Raw genomic sequence first — 10,649 nt, 5'->3', positions numbered from 1 at the left:
AGAATAAACTTAATAAAAATAATATTCAGAATATAAGAATATTATGCTGATAAAAAAAAAAATATATATATATATATATATATATATATATATATATAAATAAAATGATATGACAATAATTACAGTTTATTTTTTGATACCATTACAAGAAAAATTAAATGCCATAACTTTGTCATTGTTTCCAAAACACTTAAAAATGATTAAACTGACAGTTTACATTTTATTTTATAATTATTTTGGTAAACAATTAATATTTGACAAATGATTGAAACATTTAAATGGTAGTTTATGTATCAGTTACAGAGGATTTCTTAAACATCTGAACAAAAGAATAAATTTGAAATAACGTATTCTTGAAGGAATAGTATCAACTAAATAAAAATTTCCATTCGATAACTGACAAAGTGTTTAAGTTGCACACTTCCTACTGTACTATGCAGCAGGATTATTTTACATAATCACAGGAGATGGTGCAAAAATAACCTACTTAAATTGTGCATCATGCCAAAATAAAGAACTCTGGGTCTAAGCCATTTTTGATTATGGAAGAAATGTATTTTGACTGTTAAACATCTCATAGCTCTAAAGATCCAGTAATATCAGGGTGATCCATGTATGCAGGGCAAAAAAACATTGAAATGTTGTTTATCACAGATTGACAGCAAAAATTGTGCCCATAGGGAAAACCAGCCAATGCCTGGGGTTCCTTATTTGGGACATGGAACACACTACAAAATAAAGACAGGACATCACAGGTCTATGGAGCAGAGTAACCTTGGTCAGCCGACATGGAACTTAAATAATTCCTTATGCCTTCAGTGTGTTCCCCTTTTCCCTCTGATTTTCTGTAGCTGTGCTTTGTATTCTGAATTTCTTTCTCTTGCCAGTTCTTCTTCCTCCTCTGTCTTGCTCCTTATTTGGTTCTCCAGTATTTCTAAGTTCTTTCTGACTGAGCACATGCCTCCCGCTGTCATGTCCATCACTCCCTCTGTCCCCATTCTTTCATCATAGTCATTTTTGGGCATACAAGATTCGGATCCTGTCTCTCTGGTTCCATCCATTGCTCTTGGAAGGTGAGTTTTCGTTCTTGCATGCTCCTTCTCCCTCTCTCTCATCTCCTTCTCCATTTCACTGATGTGCTTCTGTTTTTCCTGCATCTGCTGCTGTAAAGTCTGCAGTATTCCTATGTGAAGCCGGATTTTTTCCTCCTTGGACTGTATGTCCACTGCTTTTTGCTGGATTCTCTCCGCCAGAGCTTGCTTCTTGTCCACTGCGACATTCGAGTTAAGTTCTTCTTCCAAAGCATCTATTTCATCCCTCAGCTTCCTGAGCAGTTCTTTGTTCTCTGCTACAATTTTCTCACTATTTTTCACTAATTCAACCCCTTTTTGCACTCTCTTTTTCTGATGCGAGATTTCTGCTCTGTAGTCCAAGCCTTCCTCCTGTGTCCTTTGGTCTGTATCCGACTTCGCTGCCATCTCCATCTTTCTGGGCTGTTCTTCCAAACTGGCATCAAGCACTTGAAGCTTTTTGCCTTCCAGAATCATCCTGTCCACCTTCTCTAGCAACTTTGAGACTTGGTTATGGTCAGACTCTACAGTGTTAAACAGGTGGAACCATCCGCCACATTGACCTACGGTCAACTGCAGAAGTCCTTCCTTCCGTAGGACCCTGTCCTCCTTGTAACCGTCCCACTTGTCCTGATCTGTGTGGGTGATGAGGACCATCAAATGGTCAAATGAAATTTTGCCAAGTGCGTGTCTGAGCATCTGCTGACCATGCTGGAACTTTTTTGTGCTCCATTCCAGAGGTACCACCAACAGGAATACGACTGGCAGTTCTAGGAAATCTTGACATGCTTTCTTGATGGACTTCATCACCTCCAGGTCCAAGGTTTCTTCGCCAGTCAGGCCAGGTGTGTCCACTAGAGTCACGTCACGGACCCCTATCTTGCAGCTCTCAGTTTGGCAAGAAACTGTTTCGGTTCCTGTTTTAAATGCCACCCTGCCCAGGATGCTGTTTCCGGCCGAACTCTTCCCTGAGCCCTTTGGACCAACCAGAACCAGCTGCAGCGCTCCACTCTTTCTACCTGCAGCCATACATACATATTCTAGGATTAAAATACAGCCATGTTGCATTCTGCAGCTTTCCTGTTACGCATTGCTACACTTTCTTCATTATAGGCAGAGTACAGCATGATTTTGGATAGTCCAGACAACAGATCTTTCTTTAGCTTGCCATTCATCAGATACTTAACTGAGATCATCAACAGACCTATTTTTAGATGCTGATTAAGATTTTTCTGCATTGTGGCCTCTCTACATTCAAAAATATGTGGCCATGATCTGGATCTGCCCATGAAAGATTACATAGCCTTGATTTACTAATGCTAGACAGTACTAAGTACCTTCATGGTAGCATATAAGAGAGGTCGCCTCACCCGAAACTACATTTCTCAACTCAAAAAATGTCCCTGTTTATCAGGCTTATATACTTGCAAAACATCTTCAATTGTAAAGTAAAAAAAACTATTTTTTGAATATTAACTAAAGCAGATGCTTTTACGCATGTTTACGTAATCCCCAAAACTATAAATACCCCCTTCAAAAAAAAAGTGTTAAATACACTGCTTATTTTGAGTAAGTGGATGATAAAATCACACATTGTTCTGGTTCCATGGATTTGTTGGCATCAGTAGAATTTCTACCACATAAAATTACAGTTTCTCTTACATTTTTTGTATAGGTTGATTGGGAATAGGATATTCTGGGTAGTATAGAGGGCAGAGGCTCTGGACCTCAGATCCCTTGTGTCTGTGACTGGTCCAAGAAATCAGTCTGAGTAACTTGTAATTGCAATTGAGTATCACTGCATTGCATCATACTACTTTTTTTGCATAAACTGAATTTGCACAATTTGTCGCTTGTCGACCTGCTGCCCATCTTGCTTACCACTAAATTGTAGCTACAAATCACCTACTTCCACTGGGAGTGACCGGTTGGTCTGTTGCTCTGGGGTTAGATGCTCCGTCCACAGACCACATCTTTTTTCCCCTAAGCTGCCCACAACTATCTGGATTTTGTCAGTTGTATACAATTCCGTTTGTAGTGGGATATCCTTGCCTGTTTGCCAGTTTGTTTCCTGTGGGTCTGTTTTTGCTGTAGCCATGATTTGAAAATCCCACACCTTATCAAGTTCCAAACCAATACCAAAACACACACAATACACACAATACTAATATACAAACTTGTACCTATGTACCTTGTACCTAATGACACGTGTGGGTACTAGAGTGCCCTGGTTGATTATGTGAGGATTATATATGTATATTTTTATACTCACAAACCTTGAGCATGATCTTTTACCCCTTGCTGGAGCCGTTTTCCTGTGCCCTGTAACATGCAGATCAAAGCTAACATGAAGCAACAGTAAAAGGTTTGGTAAGAATGCACATGCAAAAGTAATACTGTGTACAAAATAAGTGAAGTGTTCAGTCTCGTCGTATGTTTGTTAAGGGTGAAGTGTGGCAGTTCTCAGCTTCTCTTCTGCAGTGCACAGTACAGTTTGATGTTTTTCAGTTCTAAGAAATCTAAGCTCTAGAAAAGGGCTGCTAAACATGCATCATGATTATGGTTTTTTCCTGGTCACAAGAACAATTTAGAAACCATGTTCTAAATTATAATAATGTTGTGGACCATCATTAATTTGCAGTTTTTCTATGTTGTTCACAAACAGAGGTAAGAGTTACTCTACTGCTAGCATGGTTGCATTCATTTGCCTATAGATCATTGGCAAGGTGGATAAGCTAGCAGGCAGGGTTGGTTGACACCAGAGCCAGTTTAAGAGGAGCTTCCTATTTCTCCCATTATATCAAAAAATGACTGAAAGTAGTGTAATGCATTCCATATCCCACATAGTTAAAAAGTCCTAGTCTGCTTATGTCGCAAATGTCTTCAAAAACGCTCCCAAACAGCGCAGCTGTTCTTTGTTGAGAAAATGAGTTTGTTTGTTTAAAAAAAAAAACTCTTTAAAAAAGAGTCTGGCTCTTTTTTAGTCTGGCTGTCTGTTTCCCTTCTACAAAACTTTTACTGATTTTTCAATAGTTTATCACTTTCATACATTTCCAAGGGCCTGATACACTATATAGACAACAGTATTGGGACATACCTCTTAGTTTTTAGGTTCAAGTGTTTCAACCACAAAGCATGCTGCCACTGGACTCTGGATCAGTGGAAACGTATTCTGTAGAATCACGAATCACACTTTTCTAACGTCAGTCTGATGGACGAGTCTGGGTGTGGCAAATGCCAGGAGAATGTTACTGCATTTTGCCAACTGTAAAATTTGGTGGAGGAGGGATAATGCTATCGGGTTGTTTTTCAGGGGTTGGTCTAGAACCCTTAGTTCCAGTGAAGGGAGATCTTAATGCTTCGGCACCAAGACATTTTGGACAATTGTCCTCTTTCAACCATGTTGGGGAGGAACCTTTTCTGTTCCAGCATGACTGAGCTCCAGTGCACAAAGCAGCTCCATAAAGTCATGGCTGGGTGAGTTTGGTGTGGAAGAACTTGACTGACCCTCACAGAGCCCTGAACTCAACCCCATCAAACACCTTTGGGATGAACTAGAATGGAGATTGCAAGTCGGACCCTCTTGTCCAATTTGTGAGGACAAATGCTCTTCTGGATGAACGGGTAAGAATTCCCACAGACACACTTCAAAATCTTGTAGAAAGCTTCCCAGAAGAGTGGAAGCTGTTAGAGCTGCAAAGGGGGACCAGCTCCCTATTAATGCCTATGGATTTAGAATGGGATTCATAAAAGCTCCTGTAGGTGGAATGTGTATGTGTCCCAATACTTTTGTCCACATAGTGTAGAGGAGAGGTTCTGTTTTTATGCACCAAATCTCCGGAACACATTACCAATAAACATCCGTCAGCCTCCTTCTGTCAATGTTTTTTTTTTTTAAAAAAGAGTTAAAAATATATTTCTTTACTTTAGCATCAAGCTAAAAAGCTTTTTACTGGTTTTCATTATTTAAATGTCACTTTTAAAAATATTACTTTTACTTTCTTATTAATTGTACATTTATTTTTATAACTTGTTCATTTTAATTACTACCATAGCCCCTTTTTTTTGCTATATTGATTATCTCTTTCTCTTCTTCCTCTGTTGTTTTTACTTTGTATTGTGAAGGACTTTGAGCTGAAAATAACAGGAGCTGTAGAAATGAGCTGGCCAGTGACTGTAAATCGAGGGTTTATTGTGGCCTCGGTTTTCTTTAAGCAGAAAATCATAACCACCGTATGAAAAAAAAGCAAAATAAAAAGCAGCTACAGTAGATCCAGCAACTCGGTAGATTCAAGAAGTGGCTTGAAACGATGATTTAGCTCGCCGTTTATAAAAGGTGGTTGACATTATCTAATTGGAGAGTAAGATTTTAATAGAAAGAACTCTTACCAGAGGGGGATCGGATTTGGCCTCTGCTTGTCCCATGCTGGCATTAAGATGTTTGCCTGCTGGACCGCTTGCAAGCACGTCTGAAGGGAAGCCAGTTCCTTTTCTCGGAAACGGAAGCCTTTGACCTGGGCCTTATCTCACAATCAGCCATAAAACCTCAGATATATCCAGGCTAGTCAACGCATTAAAACCTCCTCCCGCTGTATGTGGGTCAGGTGTTTTTTTTCTAAGCACACCAGTGCTTTGGTGAAGGGCTGTCAAAGTTCAGCCGATGATAAATTGTCACGTAAATAATTCAGATGAACGATTTGTCAGTCATATGCCAAAATTTGGCCACCTCCAGTCAAAGTCCATCGATTCTCTAAGCGAATATAAGTACATATCGTCTACAGAAAACACAACTCTGCTTATTTTAATGCACAAACGACTGAATTCAACATTGTGGCCTGTGCAAAAGTTAAGGCACATTTTATATTGTATGTTTTATTTTTTCCAATATGTTAAATTCAGCAAATAAATAGAATTTGTGCACTAAAATGAGCAGGAAAATGTCATATTTAGGTTTGATCCCTGTACAAGATGTGTTAACTGCACAGCTCTATGGGTCCAGCAGACAAAAACATTTCTTAGTTGTGTTCTCAGGCTTTTGACTGAAAATTTGCCTTTAGTGTTACTATTTTGTCTCTTATTTTCTGTAGTGTTTTGTACTCGTTCATTTCCACATAGCAACAGGACAGCAGGCCACTGATTCAGCAGCACTGATTCAGCAGCACTGATTCAGCAGCACTGATTCAGCAGCACTGATTCAGCAGTACAACCAGGGTTAGCTGCTAAATACACATAGTAAGATGGCTAATGAGCCTGTCTGGCCTCTTTAGGCTTGTATTTCTATCAATGCAAATCGCCCAGATAACAAGCACATATCGATCCGCTGGCTAGATAAGGTTGGCACCCTGCTAATGGATTGGACCACCCAGATTACTGACCTGCATACAAGGTCTAAGTTATTAATTATTGTTTTTAAATTATGTCAAAAACTGAAAAACAACAAAAATTGACATACAAGGTTTTTTTCCCTTTAACAGTGATACGTTTTTTTGCCCCAACTCAGTGCAGCCAGTTCACATTTTGCTTACTTTGGTATAATTTAAAGAGATGTCCAATTGAACCACTGAAGTCAAACACAACAGAAAACACTCTGAAACATGCTTTTATTAACAGCTTAGTGCTTCACATAAAAACTGCAGAAATGAACTATTATCTGTCTTTGAGATGCTGTAAGGATGTTTCCATATCACCTTTCTCTGTTGTCTTTAAGCATCCACCGATTAACCTTGATTTTATTTAACATCACCGATTCATATGCATTTATTTTGGGTACATTTTCACTAGCTTCAGGTCAAATTCATCTAAAATTTTACCTGAGTACAAAATTCTGGATCCACTGACATTTTACATTGAGTTAATTTCATCAGTTATTAAAATGAATAACTTAATTGGCTTAACTATCTATAAAAGATTACGGTAAGTGAAACTGAGGAATAACAAAACAGTCCCGTTGTTTTCTCTAAAATTCTTGAACAAAATATAAATACAGTCCTGTGCAAAAGTTTCAGGCACCTGAGAAAATTAGGTTTAAAAGCTATCTAAGCATTTATTTGCTCAGTTTTTCTTTGATGTATGTGGTCTGCAAAAATAACTGGGCTTAAATCAGATCTTTCACACTGTATATCTTAATATCTGACTCACATTCAATTTTCAATTTTTTCTGATGTATATTAAATAAAAGAACATGTTAAAAGCACAATATTATAAGTTGCCATTATTACCAACAAACACATGATATTAAATGACTCAGTGCTGATTAAGACATATGGTGATACACCAAATGCTGACATTTTTGGTAAATATTAAATTTGATATCATATGTGGAGAACGATGTAAGAGAGATAGTTTTTGCGAAATTGTTTTCACTTGAAATATCTGCTTTGTTAAGAGCATCCAGTTGTTAAAACACCCCCTTACAGAAAAAGTGAAAATGCGTTTCTATTTCATACACAGCTGAAATTTAAATTTTATAAAAAGCAAAAACTGATTCCTTTAAAAAGTTAAAACGTCTCCTTGTTTGTACAGTCGTATGCAAAATTTGGGCACTTTTATTCAAATTGCATTGATTTTTTAAAAAGTAAATAGATGCACATCCTCTACAGAGAACACACTTCTGCCCATTATAATGCACAATTTACTGAATTTAGCATATTTTATGTTTATTTTTTCCCAATATGTCAAACTTAGCAAATAAATAGAAAGTGTAAAGTGTACCCTAAAATTAGCAGAAAAATTCGTATCGCAGTGTGTTCCCTGTAAAGCATGCGTTAACTTATTTTCACTTGGAAAATCAACAAACAGTGTCATTTGCCTGGGCCTGTTCAAACCTTTGCGTACCACTGTATAGATCCAGCTGACATGAGCATTTCTTGGTCCTGTTCTCAGACTTTGATTGAATGATATGATTGAAAGATATCAATGCCTAATAATCATGCCTTTAAAGTTACTATTTCCTCTCTTATTTTCTGCAGCTGCGCTTTGTACTCTAAATTTCGGCTCCTCATCAGCTCCTCTTCCTCCTCTCTCTTACTCTTCATCTGATCTTCCAGTTGTTGTAGGTTCTTTCTGACTGAGTAAATCCCTCCTGTTCTCTCTCTACCCATTCTTTTATCTTCCTCAAGTGAGTGAGGATCTGGCCTTGGCGTTTTCTTCTTTGCCTGACCTTCTTGGTTTGTACCCTTGAGTTGGTCTGATGCTTTTGGGGATTCTGCAATTTGTTCTTCTGAACTGGCATCAAGCTCTTGGGTTTTCTTGCCCTCCTGCATCATCTTGTCAAGTTTGTCCACCAGCTCTAAGACTTGGGTACCATCGCTCTTGGCCATGCTGAACAGGTGGAACCATCCGCTGCATTGACTCACGGTAAACTGCAAAGGTCCTCCTTTCCGTAGGATGCTTTCCTCCTCTGACCCATCCTGCTCGACCTGATCTGTGTGGGTGACAAGGACCATCAAATGGTCCACTGAAACTTTGCCAAGTGCATGTCTGAGCATGTGTTGACTGTCCTCTGACTTTTTCATGTTCCACTCTAAAGGCAGCACCAACAGGAATACGACTGGCAATTCTAGGAGATCTTGACATGCTTTCCTGATGATCCTCATCACCTCCAGGTCGGAGGTTTCTTTGCCGGTCAGGCCAGGTGTGTCCACTAGTGTCAAAGCACGGGACCCTATCTCACATTTCTCGGTCTGGCAGGTAAGTGTGGCAGTTCCCGTTTTAAATGCCTTTTTACCCAGGATGCTGTTTCCTGCTGAACTCTTCCCAGAGCCTTTTGGGCCGACTAGAACAAGCTGCAGTGCCCCACTCCTTCCAGCACTCTTACCTGCAAACACATGATTGGTGACCACAGTGCTGTCACTGGTTGATTGTGGTTAAAAGGTTTAAATGTGTCATATTTACAAAATAAATTCAATTCTACAGACCTCGAATGTGCTCTTTTATCCTTTTCCGGAGCCGTCCTCTTGACAGCTGTAAAACATACAGACCATGTTTGGGGTTTGTTTTTTTTTAATCCTAATAAAGGTCCTAGGACTCCTAAGCATTGTTTGTAGATGGTTTGTTGTGACCTGGAGTCAGATGTGTTGGATCGGATTTCAGCGAAGTTTTCAGACCACGTGTATTAACATATTAACGTCAAATGCACAGGCTCAAAAAGAAGATCTAGCTGGATGGTTTGGCCTCAAATGCAAAATCAACATTATCCTGATGAAGATATGATGAAAATAGTTGGTAACACCCTAAAGGGGTCCAAAGCACAACCTACATCACTACATGGACTTCCATTCCAAGTGTTGCTTAACTAGCATTAGGACTACAATAAGATTAAGAGACCCTTATTAGTCCCACAACGGGGAAATTTCACCTCCGCATTTAGACCATCCATGAAGTGAAACACCACATACACACTAGTGAGCACACACACACTAGGGGGCAGTGAGCACACTTGCCCAGAGCAGTGGGCAGCCCAATTCAGAATCCTGGGAACAGTTGGGGGTTAGGCGTCTTGCTCAAGGACACCTCAGTCACATGCTGTCGGTTCTGGGGATCGAACTGATGACCTTCCGGTCACGAGGCTGGTTCCCTAACCTCCAGCCCATGACGGCCAGGGATAGGATTAGCACCCAGGTTGTTTTTTTATTGAGATTAAGATTAATTTAATAGTTACATACAAGTTAAATGTAAACATGAGCAAAGCATTTACAGTGGGCTAGCCAAATTTAATAATACCAGTAATAATAAATCATTACTGAGAAAGTACTTTTTACTGTAGTAGCAATATCTCAGTGTTCTTTACACACAAAAGTAAGACATTCGAAATTTAAAATGCCACAGTCTAAAGGAAGTCACAACAGAGGTACAAACAATAGGAGAAAAAAGGAGACCTAACACAATCACTTTTGAGCCAACCTATGAAACTATGACCAAAAATGGGACCCAGATACAACCATCAATTATGCAAAGGACCAACATGAATATAATTCCAGAAATAAGTGTGATGAAGTGTGTAAAGGGGCTCTAGTGCATTAACAGAAAAGATTCTTACCAGACCGGGTTCGGGTTTTGCCTCTGCTTGTCCCATGTTTGAAGGATGGAGTTTAGTGCCGGGCCGTTTTCAAGCACTTCCAGGCAGAAGCCACTTCCTTTTCTTCGAAATACTGCACTTTGTCCTTTGACGTACTTTGCCGGTCAGTCATAAAACCTCAGTATCAGTATCAGTATCGGCTAGTTGCCCCAGATTCAGTTCAGTACAGCCTGGTTGTAACTCAGAATGTAGACTGTTCCTGCCCCCCTGTGGTGTAAGCTTGTCCTGTAAAAGTGTTAATTAGAATCTGTGTAGAACTTACCTAGAAGATCTACATAGCAGGAAGTTTTTGAAATCTTAAAAGTAATTAGAGCAGGGTTATGAGTCAGCATGGTTGATTAGCATGAGTAGAAGCCTTGTATCAAGAGTTTAAGACAGTGGATCTCAAGCTGGTCCTCAGGGACCCTCAGACAGCCCTGCAAGACCCCATCCCCACCCCACCATGCTTTAAATGAAGGGCTTGTTTGGTATCCGGACTTTGCTTCTTTAGTTTTGTCACCCAA

At 39.5% G+C, this 10,649-nt stretch overlaps 2 protein-coding genes across 2 annotated transcripts; both read right to left on the bottom strand.

Moving 5' to 3' along the window:
- Window positions 1–289: 289 nt before the first annotated feature.
- LOC119262469 (GTPase IMAP family member 4-like) lies at window positions 290–5,542 on the bottom strand. Its single transcript, XM_037534721.1, has 3 exons — window positions 5,460–5,542; window positions 3,347–3,392; window positions 290–2,089 (listed from the first exon to the last, which is right to left on the bottom strand). The coding sequence occupies exons 1-3, from the start codon at window positions 5,493–5,495 to the stop codon at window positions 816–818; spliced, it is 1,356 nt and encodes a 451-aa protein (XP_037390618.1). The 5' UTR covers window positions 5,496–5,542; the 3' UTR covers window positions 290–815.
- Window positions 5,543–7,787: 2,245 nt separating this feature from the next.
- On the bottom strand, window positions 7,788–10,173 carry LOC119262468 (GTPase IMAP family member 8-like). The gene is made up of 3 exons (XM_037534719.1): window positions 10,108–10,173; window positions 8,987–9,032; window positions 7,788–8,886 (listed from the first exon to the last, which is right to left on the bottom strand). Exons 1-3 carry the CDS (start codon window positions 10,141–10,143, stop codon window positions 7,997–7,999), a joined length of 972 nt encoding a protein of 323 aa, XP_037390616.1. The 5' UTR covers window positions 10,144–10,173; the 3' UTR covers window positions 7,788–7,996.
- Window positions 10,174–10,649: the final 476 nt, after the last annotated feature.

The sequence above is a fragment of the Pygocentrus nattereri genome, chromosome 25, assembly GCF_015220715.1.
Source record: "Pygocentrus nattereri isolate fPygNat1 chromosome 25, fPygNat1.pri, whole genome shotgun sequence".
Taxonomy (NCBI): domain Eukaryota; kingdom Metazoa; phylum Chordata; class Actinopteri; order Characiformes; family Serrasalmidae; genus Pygocentrus; species Pygocentrus nattereri.
This window is presented reverse-complemented; position numbering and strand designations above follow the sequence as displayed.

Coding starts and splice junctions, on each gene's coding strand:
- LOC119262468 (XM_037534719.1), bottom strand. CDS start 10,143: ATGGGACAAGCAGAGGCAAAACCCGAACCCGGTCTG. Junction 9,033..10,107: donor CAAAACCCGAACCCGGTCTG/GTAAGAATCTTT, acceptor TATGTTTTACAG/CTGTCAAGAGGACGGCTCCG. Junction 8,887..8,986: donor GATAAAAGAGCACATTCGAG/GTCTGTAGAATT, acceptor ATGTGTTTGCAG/GTAAGAGTGCTGGAAGGAGT.
- LOC119262469 (XM_037534721.1), bottom strand. CDS start 5,495: ATGGGACAAGCAGAGGCCAAATCCGATCCCCCTCTG. Junction 3,393..5,459: donor CCAAATCCGATCCCCCTCTG/GTAAGAGTTCTT, acceptor TGCATGTTACAG/GGCACAGGAAAACGGCTCCA. Junction 2,090..3,346: donor GGTAAAAGATCATGCTCAAG/GTTTGTGAGTAT, acceptor GTATGGCTGCAG/GTAGAAAGAGTGGAGCGCTG.